The 23,129-nt window shown below is 58.6% G+C and overlaps 3 protein-coding genes and 1 long non-coding RNA gene across 4 annotated transcripts; all 4 read right to left on the bottom strand.

The window, feature by feature from the left end:
* Positions 1–1,253: 1,253 nt before the first annotated feature.
* Positions 1,254–3,054, bottom strand: SOCS1 (suppressor of cytokine signaling 1). Its single transcript, XM_004750373.3, has 2 exons — positions 2,920–3,054; positions 1,254–2,366 (listed from the first exon to the last, which is right to left on the bottom strand). Exon 2 carries the CDS (start codon positions 2,314–2,316, stop codon positions 1,666–1,668), a length of 651 nt encoding a protein of 216 aa, XP_004750430.1. The 5' UTR covers positions 2,317–2,366; positions 2,920–3,054; the 3' UTR covers positions 1,254–1,665.
* A 9,479-nt stretch (positions 3,055–12,533) lies between these two features.
* Positions 12,534–14,028, bottom strand: TNP2 (transition protein 2). Its single transcript, XM_013055142.2, has 2 exons — positions 13,578–14,028; positions 12,534–12,713 (listed from the first exon to the last, which is right to left on the bottom strand). Exons 1-2 carry the CDS (start codon positions 13,954–13,956, stop codon positions 12,697–12,699), a joined length of 396 nt encoding a protein of 131 aa, XP_012910596.1. The 5' UTR covers positions 13,957–14,028; the 3' UTR covers positions 12,534–12,696.
* Positions 14,029–17,123: 3,095 nt separating this feature from the next.
* On the bottom strand, positions 17,124–17,582 carry PRM3 (protamine 3). The gene has a single exon (XM_013055143.2). The coding sequence runs from the start codon at positions 17,498–17,500 to the stop codon at positions 17,222–17,224; it is 279 nt and encodes a 92-aa protein (XP_012910597.1). The 5' UTR covers positions 17,501–17,582; the 3' UTR covers positions 17,124–17,221.
* A 3,365-nt stretch (positions 17,583–20,947) lies between these two features.
* LOC101690719 lies at positions 20,948–21,774 on the bottom strand. Its single transcript, XR_199255.3, has 2 exons — positions 21,268–21,774; positions 20,948–21,142 (listed from the first exon to the last, which is right to left on the bottom strand). It is a non-coding gene; the product is annotated as an uncharacterized LOC101690719 (long non-coding RNA).
* Between the last annotated feature and the right edge of the window lie 1,355 nt (positions 21,775–23,129).

The raw sequence follows: 23,129 nt of genomic DNA, 5'->3' as shown, positions 1-23,129 counted from the left end.
GGCAGTGCCTTCTCCGACCTCTCCGTGTTTCTCCCGGCACTACCCAAGCGGAGGGGGTTGGGGAGGGTGAGACCGGGAAAGTCAGCAGAAGGACGGGGCTTGATCCGCACAGCAGTGAACAAAGGGCAGGGAGGTGGTCAAGAGAAAAGCGGTGGTTCCTTAGAGGCCCAGAGAGAAGACGTCACCTCCTTCCCCGCCACCCCACCTTCTTCAAGGATGCAATTGCCAGAGCTCTCGGAGATCCTAAATCTCTCCCAGCCGTCCTTAACCTTGAGGCCTGGAACCTATTTAATCCCCCAGACAGGCCTGGGCTGTTCCAGTTCTCGATAACGTTAATTTTATGTTGTACTTTCAAGCCTGAAAGGGTATTATTAAATATTAGGACACTCCATCATCAGCATGTCCAAGGCTGCCTAGGGCCAGGCCAACTTCTAAAAATGAACTGCAACTTGTCCGTGAGGCTGTTTCACCCCAAACCCGAAAGTGAGTCAGTTCACCCAGTGTGGCCGCCCAGCCACCCCACTCCCCCCCTCCCGGGTCGCCAGCGTGGCTGACCTGTCAGGCCACGGACCGGGGAGTAGCCATAGAGCCCATGTCCTGGGCACTTTCTGGCGACGTGGGCCAGCCCCCCTGTGTCCTGTGGCCGGTCTCCCCTCCCGAGAGCTTCCCCTCCTCCCTGTTGCCGGGCAAGCACCTCCTCCAGCAAACCCATTTTAGAGGTAGACACTGAGGCCCTGAGAAGCAAAGGGAATTGCCCACAGCCGCTTGCAGGGCCCTCCTGCCACCACAGACCGCAAAGCGTTCTTTGGGCTCCAAGTGTTGTGCTTACCAGAAAGTACCCGGAGAGAAGGGGACAGGAAGGAATGAAGTCAGGCCCAGCCCTCGAGCCCCATCCCACCCTCTGAAATCTGTCTCTCTCCACGCCGGTTTCAGAATGCGCCACTTCTCCTTCCAAAAACTCATCAAGCCCCCCCCCCCCCACCTTCTTCCTGGAAGGTGCTGTGGTCACAGAATGAAAGAAGTTTCCTCTCTGTCATCCATTTCAAACACATTCTGGGTGGATGGCCAAAAAAGGCCCCAGTGTTGTCTCTGACACGGGCAAATGGACCCTTGCCTTGGTTTTTCTCATCTGTAAAAAATGAGGCAGGTCCCATGGAGGACCCCTCCGCCCTGGACCCCCTCACAACCAAGGGAATCTCCTGAACCAAGCACATACGCTGGAAACTTTTTTTTTTTCTTTAAAAAAAAAAAACTTTCATAACAAAGTTTATTACCTAAACTGGCTGTAAAAAATATAAAATAGGATTCTGCACAGCAGAAAAATAAAGCCAGAGACCCTCCCCCAACCCCTGGTTTGTGCAAAAATACTGGGTATATGTAAACATGAAGAGGTAGGAGGTGCAAATTCAGGTCCTGGCCCCAGATACAGTTAAGCTGCTACAACAACCAGGGGGGACCCAGAGGGAGCACCAGGAGGAGGGGCACCCTCCCAAGAGATGGGGAGGGGTCTGCAGCCTTGTCTGCGGGGGAGAGGGGGAGGCGCCTCGCCCCCACGCCCCGGCTCCCTCCAACCTGGGTGGGGAGGGCACCCACGTGGTTCCAGGGAAATAATAATAATACAAAATAATAACAAGGTGCTCGAGTTAATGCTGCGTGCGCGGCCAGTCAGATCTGGAAGGGGAAGGAGCTCAAATAGTCGCGCAGGACCGGGTTGAGGGGGATGCGCGCCAGGTTCTCGCGGCCCACGGTGGCCACGATGCGCTGGCGACACAGCTCCTGCAGCGGCCGCACGCGGCGCTGGCGCAGCGGGGCCCCGAGCATGCGACGCGGCGCCGCCACGTAGTGCTCCAGCAGCTCGAAGAGGCAGTCGAAGCTCTCGCGGCTGCCGTCCAGGTGGAAGCGGCCGGCCTGGAAGTGCACGCGGATGCTCGTGGGGCCCGAGGCCATCTTCACGCTGAGGGCGAAGAAGCAGTTCCGCTGGCGGCTGTCGCGCACCAGGAAGGTGCCCACGGGCTCGGCGCGCAGCCGCTCGTGCGCCCCGTGCACGCTCAGGGGCCCCCAGTAGAAGCCGCAGGCGTCGAGCAGCGCGCTGGCCCGGGTGATGCGCCGGTAGTCTGCGTGCGAGCGGAACGTGCGGAAGTGTGTGTCGCCGGGGGCCGGGGCTTGGGCCGCCGGGGAGGGCCGCGGGCGCGCGGGGGCCGCGGGCGCCGCCGAGGACGAGGACGAGGACGAAGACGAGGAAGGCTCTGGCCGCCGTCGGGACTCTGCTGCCGTGGAGATTGCATTGTCGGCTGCCACCTGGTTGTGTGCTACCATCCTACACGCGGGGCCAGCCGGAGGGGTGGGCCATAGCGTCCGGGGGTGCGCTGGGGGGAGACACGGGCGGTGAGCCGCGAGGCTGGGCGGGCCCGGGTCCGGGGGAGCCGACCCGAAAGGGCCGAGGGCGCAGGACCGAGTCGGCGCGGCCGCCGGGAGCCTTCGCGGGCTCACCCAGAAAAGGGGCCTCCCGGTCCGCGGAGCCCTCCGGGAGCGGGGCCGGGAGCCCGGCCGGGGCGGAGTCCGCCGGCGGCTCGCTCGGAGTTTGGGTAAGAGGGGGGCGTGGAGAGAGGTGCGGGGAGAAACGTGCCCCGACTCCGGCCACCCAGCCCTCGGCTCGCCGCCCCACGGCCGCCGCCTGCTGGCCAGGCCGGGGACTGGCGCCTCGTCCGAACGACTGGGCGAAGACAGAGAAGCTGCGCTGCGGGAACCCCGCGCGCGGGGGGCTGCCAGGGTGGGGCCGCCGGGGGCCAGGGGCGTGGCGGCCGCGACCCCATCACGCAGCCCCCGAGGCCCGCCCGACCCCCGGCCGTCCTTTCTTGTGTCCTGGGCTGTCTGGTCCTCCCCTCTCCCTCCCGCTTCTTTGCCTAGTGCCGGGCTCACCTGGCGGCGGGGCGCGGGGCGCCGCGGGCGGGGCGGCGGGGGGCTCCGGGGCGGCTCTCGCGCATGCTCCGGGGCCGGGAGCCGTGCAGCTGCCACGGCCGCAGCTCGCTCTGCTCCGCGCCCGCCCCTGCACCAGTCTTTTAAACTGGCCGGGAGGGGTGGCCCGCCAGCGCTGGCGGTCCCGCCCCCTTTAGGCTCCACCCCTATCAGGCTCCGCCCTTCCGCGCCACTTTCGGTTTCTTTTTCCGCGGTGGCGCGGCGCTCGGGCTGCATGAGCTGGTCTTTTTGCATACACTTGGGGACCCTTTCCGGGGGCCCCTTCCTCCCCTGATCCAGCCTCACAGTCGTCCTAGGACCCTCTTCTTCAAGGGCTCTGGTCCCGCCCCTGGACCCGCTTTCTCTCCGCGATGCCCCCGCCGCACCTGGAGCCCCCCACCTGTGCCCCGACTACTCTCCTGGGTGGGAGACTTCTGCAGGCAAGCTGCAGACACCCCCTCTCCTCCGCCCTCCAGGTGCCTCAGCACCCGTCTCCCGTAGCTCCTCTGGCCTCTGTTCTCCTCGAGTCAGACCCCTCCCCACCCGACTGGGGTCCTGCCTGCGACGCCGGACCCCTCGGGGCTGCACACACAGCCGCCTGCGCCCCGCATCCCCGCAGCCCTAAACGCTCAGGCGGCTGCCCCCGCACCCCTTCTAGCCTGTCGCTCGCTGTCCCTGGTCTTGGCTTGGGCTTCCCAGGAAGCGGTGGCCTGACCACAGGCTTCGGAGGAACCCTTCGGCGGCACGAGAAGGGCGCCTAGACTGCGGATCCGAGTTCCTCGGAAACCGGGCGGGGCCGTCAAGGTCCCCAGCGGTCTTGGCTCGCGCTCCCTGCCGGAGAGCAGCTGGGGAAACTGAGGCCCTGGGGAGGGGCTGTGATCTGCAGCGACTGGCAGTTGGGGAGCTCTGGACGACGGTGCCCTCCTCTCTTATTTTGGGGAGAGGAATGGCTGGGCCCCTCCAAACGCACTTTGGAGCCCAGTGAAAAGACAGTTCATGGATGTGATGATTCCACAAACGTACTTTGACTTTTCCTGGCCTGCCCTCCTTTCCCCCAACCCCCACCTTATAGAGTCCCCCTTCCGCTGCCAGGTTAAGTATCTGTCCCCACCTGGCATTCATACCTGTGGCTTGGGACCCGGGAGACTTAAAGGTGCTGGCAATAATTCGTACATTTGAGCGTGTGATCCCGTGGCCCTGTCTGTCGTGGCAAGGCATGCCTTAGGTGCTTGGCTGGTATGTGTATTTTTGAAGGAAAGACAGAACAAAAGGGCTGGGGTTAGGAGTCTCGGAATCACCCGGGGTTACACAGAAGACAGGCCAGGCTGGGGGCTTGGCCAGCAGCTTCTCGCCGACACACACTGCCCTCTAGGGGCTGCTCTCAGACTGCAGCCCAAGCCTCTCGGAAGTCCTGATGGTTGCCAGACCCTCCAGCCTAGCCTGCCTTCTTGGCGCGTTCCTTCCCTGGCCCCAGACTGCCTGTGTTTCCTCTTGAACGTCAGGGGGTGACCCAGAGCCACCTTGCTTAGGACCCCATCAGCTCCCTGGGTGCATGTTGGCAGCTGGCTTCGGTCATTGATGTCGTTGTCCTGGGTTGAGTGTGATTGGGGAGGGGGGGTGCGTGCGTGCTCTGGTTTGCAGGGTGGTGGGAGAGGGGATTGACCGGCGTGCGTGTGTCCGCGGTCAGGTGCTCAGCTCTGGTCAAGAGCCAGAGCTCTTGCTGTGGTGGGTGATGAATAAAATAGAAGGTAGTGGTTAAAACCCAGGTCTTGGATCCAGGCTACCTGGACCAGGCATACACCTCTCTAGTCCTGTGACTCTGAACAGGTGATTACCACCACCCCACCTTGGTTTCTCCCTCTGTGATACAGAAAAAAACCTTCTTCCTGGGGCAGGGATTAAAGTGAGCAATTCTGGGTCAAGGGCTTAGATCAGCCACTAGTTAAAGTAAGCCTTCGGCAGGGGTCTGCTCTGGCTGTTGTGCCTCCGAGGGTGCGAGTGAGCGTGGCAGCGTGCTGGAGCCCTTATACATGTGGCTTCATATCCCGGGCCCATTCTAAAAGCCCTGTCCCTAGGTGCACAGGCTGGAGAAGGCATGGGCAGAGTTTCGTGGGGGTAAACCAGGCCCCTGGATGCTGGCAGGGGGGAAGGGTAGCACCTCCCCCGCACTGGAGCTGGGGGCAGTGGTCCAGGCCCAGAGGAGGCCAGCAGGCCGGGCTGGCTCCTGCAAGACTTGTCTTCCTGCCAGCCCGTCTCCTCCGCAGGCCTCTGGGCAGAGGGCAATCCATAATAGCTAACCGTCCGTATGCCCCCCAACCCCCATAACCCCCATTGACAGCGACCATGGCTACATGGGAGAGTCACCACTTCTCATGGGGATGGGGCCCCCTTCTCAACGCCACACTCCCACCCCCCCCCCTCCTTCGTTGCCTTTACTGTGTGCTAAATGCTGTAGAGTACTTAGATCACTGGATTGGCACAATGATCTTCTCTGTCCATTTTACAGATAGAGAAACTGAGGCTCCGAAGGGGAGTTCCTTGCCTGGGCGCACACAGCTCAGAAGGGACAGAGCTGAGAGATCCCTAGCTAGGATGTCAGAAAGCTCTAAAGCATTCGCCCTCATCTCCTGTGCTGTAAACTCCCTCCCCCCAAGTCATGGTGATCTCAAATCCTGGTCTGTCTGCTAGAAAAAAACCGTAGATGCCAAAAAAAATTAAAGATTAATTTGCATCCGGAGGCTGCCTTGGGAGGGGGAGTGGGGATAGCTCTGCTGGGTTCCCTTTTTGTTCATGAGCTTGAGGAGGCCCTGGGTCTCGGCATCCAAGCCTCCACCTCACCCTTTGTGGCTCTGAGTCCATCTCCGAGTATCCGTGACTTTGCCTGTCCGTGACTTTGCCTGTACAGTGTCCCCCTTCTCCCAGCTGACCAGCTTTCTGCTTGTGAAAGCCATGGTGAGTCAGGTGCATGTCGCCGAACACACGTGGGTTCTCCTCACCACCAGCAGTGACAGTTAGTTACTCTGGCTTTGGTTTCATTTTCTGAAGCCCTGAGTTCAGAATGAAACCGCATCCAGACGCCAAAAAGAAAAAGGAAATATGCTGATTGAAGACCAGCTGCCTCTCCCTGGACGGGTACCAGGCTTGCAAGAGTGGGCTGCATTTGGACTCTATGCCCACTGCTTCCCAGCTGTGGGACCTTAGGGAAACAGCTTGCCCTCTCTGGGCCCTATCTGCCCCATATGCAGAACAATCCCTGGAAGTTTTGTACTGCACCGAGCAGCAAAGCATATAGAGCCCAAAGCAGAGTGTCAGGCACAGAGCAAGGACTTAGCACAGGCAACTTGTCATAGGGCAGTTGGGACCATCAGCCATCTGCAGTCTGATATGCGGGGTGGTCCTCCTCCCCTCTGGGCAGCCTAGAAGTGAGGGGCCCAGCCAGCTGCTGTGGGGAATCCAGATCCTGGCACACATGGCTTGGTTTTTTGGTTTCTCGTTCCTGCTTTGGCAGTTCTGCTGGGAAAAGCCAGTACTGGCCAGGACATGCAATCCTGAAATTGTCTCTGTTCCCTGCTTCTCTGTCCTGGCTGCCTCTAACATGTGGGGCTGCCGAGCTTCCCAGGGGAATCTGTGCCCCCAGGGAGCCTTGAGCAACAGGGCTGGGTTTAAATCGGTCCCTTAACAAGCATGCAGCCAGAGGCAAGCTTCTTAATTTCTCTGTGCCTCAGTTTTCTCCTGAGCAAGATGGGGGTAAGAATGCATATTTTCCTCCTTTAATATTGATTCCACAGGGATTTGCTGGGTGCCTCCTGTCTGCCAGGTGCTGGGAACTCAGGGGTCTTCAAGCGTAGAGAAGGCCACGAGCTCACATGATTGTTCTGGATTATGGCCAGTACTGTGGGGGAATTAACCACGGAGAAAGGGATTTGTGAGCTTGGTGCAGGCATGAGATCAGGCAGTCAGAAAAGGTCTTTTGGATGGTGACAGAGTTTTTCTAAAGACAGGCTGAAGAAGACTGCAAGCAGAGAAAGCAGCTCGTGCAAAGGGCCTGTGGTAGGAACAACAGGCATGCCTGAGGACCAGAGAGAGGCATGAGACACTGTTGTAGAGAGCAAGGGGGTGAGTGCAGGGGTGAGGCATAGAGGTTGGTAGAGGTCCAGTCCATCAGGCAGGGCCTTGCTGAGAGGCAACAAGAGCTGGAGACAGTCCTTAAGACCTGGAAAATACTATAGGATTAGGTGTGGAAAGAGCCCCCTGGCTATTGACCTTCCAGAGAGCTGGGTCTTGAGCCACAGTGACTCACGGTAGAGGCCTTGGGCACACCTCACAACTGTCCCTGACCCGCCGGGGTGTCACCACACAATCTCCCAAGATGGATGCGACGCTGGTTCCCAGGGACAGTTGGGACAACTATAGGAGAGAGCGTGGCTTGGGTGGAACTTGGATCAGGTGTTTTGGGGAGGCCGAGAACCTCTCAGAGGCCTCTGGCTGAAGAGCCTGCCTTGTTGTCTGGGGTAGAACCTGGGCCCGTGCGACCCATCAGCGGGAGTGACTGTGCATCCGGGGGAAGGTGTGTGCCGCCTTGAGTCGGAGGAGAAAGTTCTTCCTTAGGACAGAGGAGGCCGGACGGCCAGGAGTGTTGACTCCAAAGTGATGATAGATAGGATGGCTCCTGGTCCTAGGGAGACTGGATGAGAACCTTCCAGCATGTCACCGGTGAAGAAAGAGATGGGTCAGAGGTCACGTGCCATCAGTATTAAGCAGCATCGTGAGAACAGCGGAGGAGCCGGAGAGGGGAATTCGGAGAGCCCGGGCTGTGAAGTCCGGACAGACCCACTTGTAGGCCCTGGCTGCCCCCACCACTCCCACCATGGCTCTGCCTTCAGGCAGGTGGACTTAATGGGGCGGCCACAAGAGCACACTCTCCACACGCTCCAAGCTTGGCAGGCCCAGCGCCGTTTTCATCAGTAAATCCCTCCGGACCTTGCTCGAAGCCTACTCGTTCTGTGTTTACCCACCATTCGGATAAGCCGATCTGGTTCCCGCCCTATCGTACCCCGTAAGTGCGAGCCGCTGACCGCAAGAAGCAACGGCAGTTGACAGAGGGCAGAAAAGCTAGGAAACTAGACACATGACATCCAACCCCGTTCAAGGGTTGTGGAGGTATCTCGTTTCGGGGCACACAGGGACCGGCAGGGGGCTCGTCAGCAGGCACCGAAGAGGTCCCCAGCTAGGCTGGCAGGACCCTGAGCAGGCTCTGGAAGGAGGTGATCCTTGGCTCTGAATTTTTTTTTTTTTAAGATTTTATTTATTTATTTGACAGAGAACACAAGTAGGCAGAGAGGCAGGCAGAGAGAGAGAGAGAAGCAGGCTCTGCACTGAGCAGAGAGCCCCATGCGGGGCTTGATCCCAGGACCCTGGGATCATGACCTGGGCCGAAGGCAGAGGCTTTAACCCGCTGAGCCACCCAGGCGCCCCCTTCGCTCTGAATTTTAAAGAACAAGCGGGTCTCGGCCAAGGGGCCAGAAGGAGTGTGTTCCTGGCCGAGCACAGCACAAGCAAAGGCCCGGAGACACCCATTGGAGGACCTGAGTGGCCGGTGGCTAGAGAGGCGGCCACGGTGCGGCAGAGGCCCGGCTGGGGGACGGCCATGCACTGGCCTTGGCCTTTCCCTACCCTGCAGTGATGAGCCCCTCTGGGGAGCACCTCCTGGGCCCCCTTGTCTGAGCCAGCAAGGCCTGCAGTAGCAGAGCTGATCAACAACATTACGCTCACGGTTCTCTTTTCAGAGTCAGCAAAGCTTTGCTGAGCCCCTACTGGATACCTCACGGAAGCTCATTGCTTTTTTTCCTCCCTGTTTTACTTTTTCATTTCCTTGTAGGAGAGAATGAAAGCACTTCCCCTCCCCTGACTAACCGCGGGCACCAGCCTGGCCTCTGCTTCCCGATCCCCCTGCCAACCCCCGCACTCATGGAGCTGCATTCGCTCCATGAAACTACAGTGTTACTCTGCGGGGACTTGTATGTAAATGATACATCCTTCTCTGTGTTGCTTTTCCCTCCCCCCCGCTGGTGATCTGGACACAGATCAACCCCCATCGTTTTGAAAAAACGGGGCGGGTGTTCCTCGCCCACCCAGCTGTGTTCACACAGCTGTCCCTGTGGATGGACACCTTTGGGCTCTTGGCACCTGTGTGTGAGAAACACTTGTACCCTTTTATTTATTTTTTAAGAGAAAGAGTGGGCATGTGTGAGCGTTGGGGGTGCAGGGAGGCAGAGGGAGAGGGAGACGGAGAACCCCACGCAGGCTCCATACTCCATGAGGAACCTTCCCCAGGGCTCGATCCCACCACCCCAAGATCGTGACCTGAGCGGAAATCAAGAGTTGACCGGTGGCGTCGCCCAGGCGCCCCAACACTCTGCACACTTTTAGTGTTAATAGACCCCTCTTGTTTCCCCGCCACCGTGCCTGGGCACACTTCCCCCCTCCGCGGCCCCATGACAGGATCTGCTTCCCTTGCTGCAACCCATGAGTGGGCCTCTCCCTCTTGTTTTCATGCCTGCTCATTCTTTGAGTTCACGGAGTTCCTCCTACGTACCAGGCACCCTACTAAGTGCTGGGAACAGAGCAGTCAAGGCCCAGGGGCCCCCTAGGCCTCTTCACAGAGCGTGAGATGCAAATAAGGCTCAGAGAGGTTGAGAGACAGGCCTGGGGTCACCCAGCGAGGGAGGGAGCCGGGAATGGAATCTGGCTTTGTAGGGCGGAAGAGCAGGAGCTGTTTTTCCTCCCGAATGTTCCTTAGATGGGCTTCTGACCCAGGATCCGCAGCCTCTCCAGATCTGCTCCCATCTGTCCCAGGACCGCTGGGTCTCCTGAGTGACCACATGGGCCCTTGGGAATGGCAGCCTCTCCCCCCAGTGCAGTGGGGCCGACTGTTGGTCCCACCACAGACGAGGCTGGGCCATGCTCCGCCCCCACCCCCCCTCAATGACAGACTCTACACAGCCTCCCTGTGGCTACATTTAGCCTCTGTTTCTGTTTCCTGAATTTGGGTTTCCAGCAGACTTGCCCCCAAACTCTTGCCTCCCCACCCGAAACCAAGCAAGTGAAAGAATAAATCTGTGGTTTGATGTTTTTCCTCTTGTCATCAGGTGACTGACTGCGAGAGGGGGTTGTGTGTCTGTGAGCGCCGGCTGGCGTGTGTTTCAGTGTGTGTGGGGAGGCATGTAAGAGGGGTGCGTGTGTAGAGGGGCGTGTGTGTGTGTGTGTGTTTAGGAGTCCGTATGTAAACCTAGCTCTCGGTGTCGGAGTGGGCTGGAAGGGCCATTTCTTTGTCTATGGGACTGGTGGTGATCTGTGTGTGTTTGTGCCACTTTTTGCTGAGTGTTGGTTTGTGCCACTTTTTGCTGAGTGGGGTAAGAGTGGGTCCATGCGACCCAGCCCGTCTTGCTTTCCAGTTGACTTCCTCTATTACAGAGATCCTATCCACAGTAGAGGATCTCCTGCCTTCAGTGATCAGATCATCGAAGGACACTCTTCAGGGAATAGGGAGGTCCTTTGATGAGCAGGGCTTAAAGTCCCTGACCTTATCTTCTGACCTTTAGTGTCTACCCGCTCCCTTAAATTGTGCTCCCCAAACTCTTGAGGTGTCAGTGGCGATCCTGGCATAATCTGCATTTTCATTCATTCATTATTTTTCATAAGTAGGCTCTATGCTGGCATGGAGCCTGCATGGGGCTTGAACTCACGACCCTGAAAATGAGCTGAAGTCAGGAGTCAGAGGCTTTTAACTGACTGAGCCACTCAGATGCCCCTCGGCCTCCCATTTTTATTAGGAAACAGGGTGGTTTGGGGCAAAGCATGAATGTCTGACCTCAGACCTGCCCTCCAGCTGACCTTATCAATCTGTTTGACCTCTGAATCTCAGCTGCTTCTTCTAAAGCGGGAGCACTGCTGCTTTCTGAGGTGTGTGGATTCAGTGGAAACATTGGTGTCAAAGCATCTGGTGCCTGATAGGTGCTCAGAGCAGGGTAATTTCCCCAGCCTGCTTGGGCCCGTCCCCACGTCCTCCCATCGGTACGTGATGCCCACTTGGAACGTTTCCCTGCTGTGAGGGGAGGAGAGGGACCCAGGAACCCCAGACTGTGGGCCAGACCCAGGCCCCATGCATCATCTCAGGGAATCCCCGCCCCCCACTCCGCAGTGACACCTTGGGAGACGAGAGAGGGGCACAGAGAGGGAAAATGCCTTGCAGAGGTCACACAGCAGAGCTCTCAGGAGACCCTGCACTTCCTGCTGCCACCTGGGGCACAGGCATCAGAGCTTGAGTTACACTCCCTGTAACTGACCTCCGGCAGGAGAGTAGTTTCAGGTTGATACGTGGTGGAAGGACCGCCTTCCCCAGAGGCTCCGCGTCCGGCCCCTTTTCCTCCACTGCAGACACCCCCGTCATTTCCACATGCCCACCTCCCCATGTTCCACCCCGTTCCATTAGCCCAAATGCCACATGAAACACAGAAGGAGATCCCAAGGATCCCTGTGTCCGGCATGATGTTAGGCGTGAGGGGTGTCTCGAGGGATTTTGAGTTCCCTCAGCTGGGAACTTGGGTCTGACGCCAAGAGGTTTCTGGGTTGGAAGGTGATTTACATGAGACCCTAGCCATTCCTACCGTCTGGTACTCCAGGCCATATTAATTGCAAAGTACCTACCGCACGCAGAACCCCCAGCCTTCATATCACTCACAACCACCACCTCTTTGACCCCTGCCTGCCATCCAACCAGAGTACCCATTTTACAGATGGGAAGACTGCGGTTTTCTCCTGATTTCAGTGCTCCTGTCCAGGCCTCCGTTCCTTCTCCTGGCCCCACGCTGCCAACGGCTCGTCTTTCCCATGTCTTGTGCCCTATAATCCAGTCTCCACACAGCAGCTAACACCACCTCTAAAAGCACAGGGAACCCTTTTCTTGTCCCATTTTAGGACTCTCCTGGGGCTTCTCACACCAAATGTAATGGCCCAGCTCCCCGTGCAAATCCCTGCGTGGCCTGGCCCCTGCCTGGCACTCCGCCGCCCCCTGTCCCACCACCTGCAGATCCCATGCAGGAACACTTGAAGCTCTTCCTCTCCGTCCTTAGCACAGGCTCTTGCTTTGGGCCCGGAAAGTTCTTCCCTCACGTCCACAGTGGTTCTGCACGGCATGGCCTCCCCACCCCCTCCTCTTGATGACTGTGATTAGCAGATCTTGGGTTTCCATGTCTGTGTGTCTTTCTGTGGACTGGGCCTTGTGTACCCTCTGGGTTCCCAGAGCCTAGCACGGCGCCCAACATACTTGTTCCCTTAGTATAAGATCGTTGGAACTGGGGGGGTTCATCAGCAGCCTAGCGTCACGGCAGGGAGCCAGGAGCCAGGATTCAAACTCGGGGTGGTCTGGACTCCCAACAAAATGCACATTCCCATCCAGTCCATTCCCATCACAAGCCTCACCCTTGCTCCTTACCCCGCCTCTCCCCTGCTTCCAGCTTCTACTCCAGGTCCCCAAACACGTGACCCCTTTAGTGAAATCAAAATGCCCACGCAAGCAATAGTCTCCAGTGTACACGCTTTAATCAGTGTTGCATAGAAATTCCTGTAGGGACACGTTCCTGCACGAAGGTGGGCTTCCTTCTAGCATTCCGCACGGGATGGCATTTCTCATTTGGGTGAAACCAACACAGGAACGAGCCACGGGGTGGGGGGAGGGCCGTCTCAGTTGTATTTCCGCCCTGAGGGATGGGAACAGGAAAGGAACCTTTAATATAGTGGAACACTTCGCACATTCACTTCCTCCTTTGGGTTTTGGACTGCTCGTCTGTGACCAAATACGGGGTGTGTGGCTGGAGCGTAGACTGTCAGGATCCAAATGAGCATCCGTAACCCCATCCATTTCTCCCATTCATCACCCTCCCTTTCACCATCTCCCCCAGCCCATGCATTTGTCCAACACGACCTCACTACTAAACGGTCCAGACATCCAGGCTTCCCTCCGCTGGTGTATTCACGCATGCAGCTGTCCGGTCATCTCGTCTACCCGTTAACCTGTCCTCTGACCCCATCATCAACCCGCTTAGGCAGCCACTGCTTAACCAACTCCTCCATCCTCCATTAGCCCTCAGCGTCCAACCAGTCCAGCTTCTTACCGTATCCAGCCAGTCCGATGGCAACCCCATGGCTTCAGCGGATGCCTCTGTTAGCCCGCGAGAGCGTGCGTCCGGTTTACGCGGCCACGCAACATCCATTCTGCCTTCTAGTCATTCAGCGGATACATTTCATCCCTCCCTCCCTCCCAAGCAACCACCAAACCCTCCATCACCCGTCCCAACCAACGTTCCCTGAGGACTTCCCCATCCAGCTGCTTCTCGCAGCTACAGGCGTCCCTTAGCTGGTCTCCCTGGCAACCCATCCATCCCATCAAGAACTAGTCCCTGGACATCGTTACAACTTCTCCCTGGTCACCCTCCCTCCTGCTGGCTCTGCGCTCACGCAGCCCTCGCCTCACTACCCCTCCGGTCCTGCTGGGCGGCTCCCCCTTGCCTGGGGGTGGGGAGGGCAGCCCCGCAGCCCTTCCCCTCTGGCTTGCCTGAGGTTACCTGAGCTCCGTCTCTTTGTTTTATACACCTGCTGGCTCCTCTTGGCCACCTTCCTCTTGTTCACCTTTCCTTCCAAATTCTTTCTGTTCTTGGAGTAGCTGCAGGAGTGGGCGGTGGGCCGCGGGGGACGGTGGTGGGAGTACATGGTGTGTTTCTGGCGCCTCGGTGGCGGGCTGGGGTACGGGCTCTGGCCCTGGCGGCCCGTGGGGCTCTGGCTGGAGCTCCGGCTCCGGCTGCAGCTCTGGCTCCGGCCGCAGCTCTGGCCGCAGGCTTGGCAGTGGGAGCTGCAGGTGCACGGGCCGCAGGTGTGGCTCTGGGGCCGAGAGTTGCTATGGGGCTGGGTGTGGGTGTTGGGAAGGCTCTGCGTCTTGGTGTCCATGGGAGGCCACGCTGGGAGGGGCAGAGGCCGCCTCCCCCTCCTCTTGCAGCACACCCAGCTTGGCAGAGGCCCCGGCGGCCCCTGGTTATATAGTCGGGGCTGATTGTGATGGCACAGGCCAGGGGGGGTGTAACAGATGCGGCCGGGCTGGGACAAATCCCAGGGCGGGGCTGCTTGCAGGGGCAGTCTGGGGGAGTCCCATCTGCCGGTTAAAAGTAGGGACCCTTGGGCCAGATGGCGCTGGGCCCACGTCCCAGATCTGCTTCCTTTCCTCTGCTTGCTCACCTGGGTGTTCACCTCTCCATGTCCCCGGTCCCCTGTCTCTGTAGAACGGGGCAATAAGAGCACCTGGCTCCTAGCCCATGGGATGATTTAAATGAGAGAAGCAACGTCCAGCGGTTGGCTTGTGGCCAGCCCCCAGAAAGAGCCCAATACCCTTTGTCTAAGCACCCCCAGTGCGTCTCCTTTCTCCCCGCATGCGGCGTGGAAGCCGTGGGTCAGCCAGGTGGCTGGGTAGGTGGACCTTGAGTGGGCTGGACAGCAGTCACTGGCAGACTGATGGATGGTCTGGTGAACTCGCCTCCCCAGCAAGATTTAAAGCGAGAGGATTTAGAGCTCAGCCCCAACTCCAGTTTGCACTGATGGGCAATTGTGGGTAGAGTATTTTGGTTTTCAAGGCTCGGTTTCCTTATCCAACAAAAAGACGGCATTCCTTCCTTCACGGAGTTTTTCTGAGCCTGAGGTGTCCGGCGAGCCCCAGGACACCACCGCAAGCCTGCCTTTCTCCTGATTCCCGCCTACCCACCCTGCTCCCCTCCTTGCTGGTGGAGACCTGCCGTACAGCTGGAACCACCCTGGCCCCACTCAGACCTCCCAGCTTCTGGAGCAGAAAGCCCACACCTGCGTTTGCACATGGCCCCATCGGAGCTGCCAGTGCTCCGACTGCGGCCGCCCACCTCTCCCCACTCCTTGGCCAAAGCCTTTACAAGGGCTCAGCTCTTGGCCACTCGGCTAGTACCTCCCACTTTTCCCCTGCCATGGGACTCCCTCTCGCCTCCCCCAGCCGGCCTCTACTTCTCTCGTTCATGCACAACTTTGCCTCTTGCTGTGAGGCTTTGCTACGATCTACTTTTGTTGTCGGTCAGTAGTAAGCACTCCCCATCGGTCGTGGTGAACACTGGTCTCACCATCGGAGCACTTCCTGTGTGGCTGGCCCCGGGCCCCACCCTGTCTCAGCAGCTCAGGCCTCAAGCCTCCTAGGACCTCTGTGTGGGTGGCTGCATGGGCGGCCCCCAAAGATACATCTGTGTCCCGGCCCCTGAAGCCTCACAGGGAGAGTATTTGGAAGAAGGATCTTTGCAGATGTAATTCAAGATCTCAAGAGCATCCCCGATTATCCAGGTGGACCCCAAATCCAGTGACAAGTGTCCCTATGAGAGACAAGACACGGGGAGAAAGCCCACGTGGGGGCAGAGGCAGAGATTAGAGTGACATGGCCATAAACCAAGGTAGGCCCCGGGGCCACCGTGAGGGGGACCAGGCAGGAAGGATTCTCCCCTAGGACCTCCAGAGAAAGCGGGGACCTGCCTTGATTTCCCACTTCTGGCCTCCAAGACTGGGTCAGGATACATTCCCCTTGCCTTAAACTACCAAAATGGTGATCGTTTGTTCTAGCAGCTGTAAAAGACACGTGCATCCGGGAGGCAGGTGTGATGATTAGATCTTACCAAGGGGAAGGAGGCGCAGAGAAGGTGAGTGACCAGCTCGTCAGGGGGCAGAGCCAGGATTCACACCCAGGTCTGGCCCGTTCCATTCCCTCCTTTCAGTCACAAAGGGACCCGTGGGGATCACGGAAGGTGCGTGTGGCTCTGTTCCAATGGCTTGGCCTTGTGTGGGCTCCATGGGGCCGGTTGGGGGATCGCAGCTGGGCCACTCTGTGAAGACCCTCTCTGGGTCTTTGCCCGTCGCCCCCACCCCCCCCTACTCTCCCGCTCCCCACCCTGCTACCACCCACCGCAGCAGACTGCCCGTATCCCCACCCTCCAGAGCACAGTGGGACAGAGACAGTGTTTTGTTGATCTCAGGGCCCGTCGTGCCTGGCTTACAGCAGGGGCTCCACCATTGCTGGCAAATGACTGCGTGGGCACTCCGACCCGCCGAGCCACAGCCGGGCCTCTTCCTTCAGCCGCCTGCCCCCCACCTGCCGCAGACCTCAGGGCAGCCTCCTCTTGGAGTAACTCAGGGCCCTCTCTACCCTCGCGTACAGCTCCCCAAGAAACTGAGGCTCTTCTGGAAACACTGTGTCCCCTGCACCCCTCTCCCCAGCAGCCCTGATCAGGATCCTCCTCAGGCCCAGGTGGCTGGTGGTTGGGACACCGGGGGAAGGCCTGGGGACAGAGAAGGCATTTGTCCTTCCTTTTGGGGAAAGGGACAGTCAAGGTAGCTGGGGAAGGATGGGCCACAGACACAGTCTGAGGCTTCTCGAAGGCCAGAGTGAGTGGATGCAGGGCCCCATCGTGTCTCTGGATTCTGGCTGCCCGTTGCTGTGATGAGGGCCGAGGCAGCTAGACCCCTTGATAAAGGCAGGAGCGAGCCTCTGGCGGGGGGCAGGCTGTGGCCCAGGCTGTCCCCTTGACTGAGGTTGGTAGCAGAGCACTTGAGTCCCCTCCCTGTGCTCTGATTCCAGACCAGGGCCCCGAGGGGCACCAGCAGCACTTCTGGTGTGCAGGGCCTGATCCCCCCTACCTCGTGGTTACTTCTCCCAAATGACTAACCTGCGAGGCAGCGGTCAATCTCAGCCTTCAACAGGGTGGGCAGGCTGAGGCTCAGACAGTGGCTTGCTTAAGGTCACACGGCTAGCAGAAAGAAATTGGAGCCTGGGTCTGTGGTGCTCCCAAGCTCACTGGGCCGCTGGGTGCTTCCCACCTGCATCTGCCCAGACTCAGGACTCTTCGTCCTCCCCCACCCCCCACCCCCCCCACAGAGAGAACTGGTGGACTCCCAGCTGGGGCTGCCACATTCCCCAGCCCCTGAAGCAGGGGAAGGAGGCCGATGAGTCATGGGGGTGGGCCGCATGAAAACTTGTGGCTGAAACTCTGGAACGGGAGTCACGGACTCCTGCCCCTTAGGCCCCCCCGCAGACACACACAAATGCACGGCCACCACAGGAGAGCTAAAGCCCTCGGAGACTTTTTATTGACTCTTTTCTGAAAGTTCTTCTCACTGGAGCAGTGGCAAGCCCCTCTCCCTGGGCCACCGTCGTGGGTCAGGAGCGCGTCTGCTCAGGCTTGGGGCTCTGCTGGGCCACAGGATCTTCTTCGGTGCTCTCCTCCTCCTGCCGCTCAGATTCCATTAGCAGCACCTTGCCCTGTACCGGGAGCTCTTCTTCTTCCTCCTCCTCCTCCTCCTCCTCTCCCTCCTCCTCTTCCTCACCCTCAGATGACAAGGAGAAGTTATCCTGACTCACGCAGGCCACGAGTTTCTTCATGGACGATTCGTGGCCCCGGCTGTGGCCTGTGCTGAGCTTGGCACAACGGGAACCCATTGCCCGCTCTGGCTGCCTCTCCAGACTGGGCAGGAAGGCCACTGAGGTGGGGGAGTGCAGGGGCTGTGAGAACAGCAGGCAAGGCGATGACCTCACAAAGGGGCCCCTGGAGTCCCCACCCCCACCCTTTGATACCTGAGTCCGGGGCCAACACCTGCCTCAAACCCTGACCACCAGCAGCCCCCCTGAGCTCCCACCACCTGCAGGCTGGGAAAGAGGATTCCAAGCCAGCCTGGCCACGTTCCCTCCTCTTCCAGGCCTCATGTGTGCTGGCAAAAGTTCCCCTTTTAGCTGGGATAACAGTTGGGGTAGAACTTCCAGAAGCAGGAGAGCCCACAGACTCCTTCCCACATTCCAGAAATACCCAGCTCAAGGGGGCTGTTGACAGTACGTGAAGATGGGTCAGAAGAGTGACTACTTTTGGGGGAGTTGGCACAAGGGAGGGGCGGGGCTGGAAATGTCTGGTTTCTTGACCAGGGGCTGGTGGGGGAGGCTACGCAGGTGTACTGAAAACCCGTCCTCTATGTATAAGTCATGCTCCTGGAAAACTAAAGAAACTCCTAGTAACTCCTGTTTGGGGATCACAGGTCTCCTGACACACACCCGTACTACACAATTTCAGCATGGCAGGGATGCTTTGTCAGCACTTTGGTTTCCAGCAAATTTTCTGCCCCCAATCCTTGGTGGCCATGGTCAGCTGAATAAATGACTCTCCAGGGCTCTTGAGGTGGGGAGACCGGCCTGGCTTATCTGGGTGGGCCCTTAATGTACTCACAGCAGAGGGATTCGGGATTTCACACAGGAGGGCAGTGTGCTCGCAGAAGCAGAGATTAGAACACTAAGAGGAGCTTCACTGCAGGGGCAGGAACGGGTTCTGTCCTGGAGCCTCCAGAGAGAGCATGGCCTGCTGACAGGGCCTTAAAATTTGTGTGTGGTAATGCAGGACCTCGGATAGTGTACCAGGCCCATTCCGTCCAGCAAGGGGCTTTGGTTCCCTCCATGCTGCTGGAGCATGCCAGACCTGCTGTCCATCTCGGTACAATTCATACTTTACCCAGCTGCCCAGCACCCCCGAATAGTCATGAAGGTGGAATAGCGAGGCTCAGCAGGAAACCGTGGCTCTGGGTGATGGAGGGAACCCATCACCCACTGAGGGCACCCACAGTGTCACGGGGCGACCTGCCAGCAGGGTACGGGGTTTAGTCGACAAAGAGGAGACTCTGACAGCCAAGTTTATTATCTCAAGCTTTATTTGGCAGATGGCTTTTGCTCATTTTAGTCCAGAGGTGGGCTCTGGTGGCATCCGGCATCAGGGGGAAGGCTGTGGCCTCACAAGATGGTGCTTTGGTGGGTGACTTTTCCTGAAATCCCACCCGGGGCTTCAATGGCCCCAGGGAGGCTTAGTGCCGCCTTCTGTATCTCCTCCTCCCAACCTTCCTGGAGCCTTTTGGGAAAGAGTTCAGGTTACCAGGCCGTGGGGATTGGGCTCTGTGGTGGCGGTGGCGGCGGGGAGAGGGTGTCCCCAGGGGTGGGGCGCACCCGGGGCGGGGACCCGCCAGACTTCTGCGGTGCCTCCTGCGCCTGCAAGCCCATCTCTGGCACCTCCTGCAGCAGGAGCGTCGCCGCTGCCTGTGGACCCTGTACCGCCGTCTCCGGGAGCAGTGCCTGTGCCTGTAGTGATGTCGGTCCCTGTGGGTCCTTCCTTCCACGGGGACATTCTCCTGGTTCACTGTCTGCTCCTGTGCCTGCGCCTGCGCTAGCTCCTGGCCCTCTTGCTGCTGCCTCTCCCCCTGCTGCCCCTGGCCCTGCCCCTGCTGCGAACGCTCACTCGGGTTCAGTGCATGGCAGCGGACCATCGTGCTGGTGGGGCGGGGGGCTTAGGCTGAGGCTGCAGCTGGCCGTGGGGGTGGGGGAGGAGGGCTGAGGCCTGCTCGCCTGCTCCTGCTGTTAACGTTGGACTGGTTTGCCGGGCAGCTCTTTGGGGCCTTGTATATAAAGGGGGCCCCCCACTATGACTCAGGGGCCCCACCCCACCATTGTCCTCACCCTGGCCTGACCAGTCCCCTCACACGTCACTGTAGGGCCAGGCGCTTGGTCAGGGACTTTCCATACGTGCGCTCCTTCTGCAATTCCTCTTTTCCGGAAGACAGGCATGGGGGAGGTCATGTGACTCGCTCAAGGTCACTGTGCCTCTTGTCACCTGGGCCTCAAGGTCCTTTGATGAGCCCATTAAAATCCAGAATCAGAATTGGGGCGACGGAATGAGGCGTCTCTCCCGTGGAGGTTCCCTTATGTGTGCGGGTGGGTCCACTGGGGTCACACGGGGGCTGTGAGCCAGAGAACACAGCGGATCTCCGGGATCTGGGCAAGGACACCGATTATACTCCCTCGGAGAAACACAGCCCTGCCCACACCTTGATTTCAAGCCATTTCGGAATCCTGTCCTGCAAAACTGAATAAATTTGTGTTTTCAGCAATGAAGTGTGTGGTAGTTTGTTAATTTCACCCTAGTATTGCTCAGTGGCTACTAGTGCCCCTGAGATTGGCACCTGTTAGTACGAAGGGATATCCACCACCGAGACGGGTGGTGGAGCTTGATCTACTTACAACAGTCTGCTCGGCTGCAGGGGAGTGGGGAGGGGGTGCCTGGGCCCAGCCGTCCTAGAAGCCATCTAGTGATTGGGGTCACGCAAGCGGGTTCTCTTGTCATCTATTCCTGTCTTGCAAGGTCAATGCGAGACCCTAGTGTGATGAACCCGTGATGTTTCATAAAAGGGAAGTCATGGCCAGGGATGTTTCTGAGGTGCTAAGGAGCCCTGTCACTTTAGGACACAGCCCCTGAACTCCTGGTCCCTGAGGAGTTGCCCTGTGGGCTGGGCTCTGTCACCATGTAAGGATTGTAATCGACAGGCGGAGGTCCACTTGACTCCAAAAGTGTCCAGGAGTCTCTTGAACCATCTCCACGGCTCATGTGCGGCCCGTGGGAGGAGCGGACAGGTGGGCAGGCGAGGTGGGACAGTCACCTAGTTTCCTCCACTGGGGAGGTATTTTCAGTGCAGGAAAGAAACCGAGGTGGGCACGTGGGGGAAGTAGTGGGATATGGACAAGAACCAGAACCAGAGCTTGAGCTGGTAAAGGTTTCCTTGGTTCTCTGGGGGCGGGGAGCCAGCCCTGAGCCCATTTCTCTGGCCCATGTCAAGAAGCTGTCCCCAGGAAGCCATGGAGCACCGCTGGGGAGAGGACCCAGCTCCTGTGCCACCCCCCACCCCGGGGTTAGGGCTCCCAAAGGGGTGGTTATGGAGGGGACACGGGGGCAGGCGGAGGGGTAAGATGCAGTGACCAGAACAGAGGGCAGAGTTTGGACCAAGAGCCGACCGACCGCTGGCACTCGTGAACCCTCTTCCCCTCAGCCCTCCCTCCAGCCCCCTCAAGGCAAAGAGGCGAGAATGATTTTTCATCGTTTATTGACAGGCGGCATTGTTCGTTAGCAGGCTCCTGTTCATGTCATTGGGCCGGTGGCATGTTCATGAGGCGGCAGGAGGGTCTTGGCGGCTGGTGGCACGGCAGGCAGGGGTGCGGTGGAGCGGTTTCTTTGCGTTCATCTTCTCTGACATCTCAACACCGTGTAGCGACGGCAGCACACTGTGGGGCGTGGCGTGGGGGACAAGGCCAGGGGGACAGGTCAGGGGGACAGACGGAGGTTCCGCACGGCAGGGACCTCCCCCACCCACCCGGCTCCCCCTCAGCTCCCCACTGGGCCCCTTCACCTCTCCTTCTCCGCCTCCGACAGCACCGCCTCCTCCGTCTGCGGCATCTGCGTCTCCGGCGGCGGCATCTGCTCCGGCTGTGGCTACGGCAGCATATGTATCTGGCCATGGTGCTGGATGGAACCGGCCCGGATGCTCAGAGCAGAGGGACCTCCTTGGTTGAGCCAGCCAACCTGTGGGCAGGTGGAACTTCGTGGGCTGTGAGCCCGGGGCCGACTCCTGTGCCTCTTATAGACACGGGGGGCGGCCCAGGACATTGTGAGGTCACAGAGGCCTGGACGTCACAGACCCCCCCCCACCCAGGCTGCAGGGGTCCTGATTGCGTCCATATATGGACGTGTGGGAGGCCCCGGGGAGGGGACCGGGTGGGGCCGTTCGGCTCAAGGTGGGGACCTCTGCCCCCACCAGGTCACCAACCCCGAGGAGACAAGGAGGGGCCTCTCTGCAAAGGGCTCTCAGTCTGTCCCTCATTCAGCTACTCAGTGAACACAAAATTGTTGCACACCTCCCTACTAGGTGCCCGATTCTGGGCTAGGCCCTTGCATCCAGGGACAAATAAGGCTGGCATGTTCTTGCCTAATCAGCTTTGTAAATGAACTCTAGGAAGCAGGAATGAAATAACCACACAGAGGAACTGAAATTGTGAAAACCGCTAAGGGCCACTTCCGGGGGCGGCGGGGTGGGGGGTGTGTGTGCAAGTTTCTGAAAGAGTGTGAGAGTTGGGGAGGGCCTGACCTCCAGGAGGCCCCAGGAAGGCTGCCTAAGGAAGCTCTGGTGAAGGGAATTCCTAAGGGATGTGTCAAGGTCGGAGGAGGGAAAAGCATGCGGGGGGCAAGGAACAACAGCTGCAAAGTAGCATGGTTCCCGTTTATACGAAGTGTCTGGAAGACAGAAATCTGTAGACTCACCAGTCCATGGTGGTGGGGGCGAGGAGCTGCTGGGGAGTGCGGACATGAGGAATGACCGCCTCGTGGGCATAGGGCTTCTTTCTGGGGCGATGAAAGTGTGAGCTTATTAAATGTCCCTGAACTCTTCATTTCAAAATGGTGCATTTTGGGGGCACCTGGGTGACTCAGTCATTAAGCATCTGACTTCGGCTCTGGTCACGATCCGAGGGTCCTGGGATGGAGCCCTGCATCAGGCTCTCTGCTCAGCGGCGAGTCTGCTTCTCCCTTTCCTTCTACTGCTCCCGCTGCTTGTGCTCTCTGTCCGTGAAATGAACAAATAAAATGGTGCATTTTGTTAAGTGAATTTCACCACAGTTGGCGGAAAAAAAGTCCCGATGCTGAGAGCTGGTTGGCACGTGTGTGGAATCGGAGAGGGACCCCTGTGGTCGGGGCAGGGAGCACGGGCCAGCTTGGGCGAAACAGCAAGCCCGGCTCTGTGTAATTGTTCCCACGCCCTGTGCGAGTCCTCGGGATAAAGAGAGTGGCCGTTAGAATTAGAGGTGATTAGTTACAACCGAAAACTGAACTGACTTCTGGATGGGAGTTTGAGGTTTTACTGAAGAAGTCAGAGGTGCTTTGGCAGATCCTGTCCTTGCGTTGGGGACACTCATGCCAGAGTATGTAGGCACGGTAAGAATGATTTTGCCAGCTGCTATCAAGCGATTCAGAAAGAAACAGTAGCAATAAGTGTGTATCTACTTAGGGAAAGAGGGGGAGGGAGGGCAGAAGGGGAGGAAGGGTAACACTAGGCCAGTGTGGATGAAGGGGAGTTCTTTGTATAGTTTTTGCAACTTTTATGTAACTTTGAAGTGAATTCCAAATAAATTATTAAAACTACTTAAAAAAAAAAAAAAAAGAAGTTAGGAGGAAGGTCTTCCAAGGTTGGTACAGGAACTCCACCCTTCTGAAGGGCCT

Source organism: Mustela putorius, unplaced genomic scaffold (genome assembly GCF_011764305.1).
Source record: "Mustela putorius furo isolate JIRA1106 unplaced genomic scaffold, ASM1176430v1.1 tig00004007_pilon_pilon_pilon, whole genome shotgun sequence".
In the NCBI taxonomy this organism is placed as follows: Eukaryota; Metazoa; Chordata; class Mammalia; order Carnivora; family Mustelidae; genus Mustela; species Mustela putorius.
This window is presented reverse-complemented; position numbering and strand designations above follow the sequence as displayed.

Coding starts and splice junctions, on each gene's coding strand:
- SOCS1 (XM_004750373.3), bottom strand. CDS start 2,316: ATGGTAGCACACAACCAGGTGGCAGCCGACAATGCAATCTCCACGGCA.
- TNP2 (XM_013055142.2), bottom strand. CDS start 13,956: ATGGACACCAAGACGCAGAGCCTTCCCAACACCCACACCCAGCCCCAT.
- PRM3 (XM_013055143.2), bottom strand. CDS start 17,500: ATGGGTTCCCGTTGTGCCAAGCTCAGCACAGGCCACAGCCGGGGCCAC.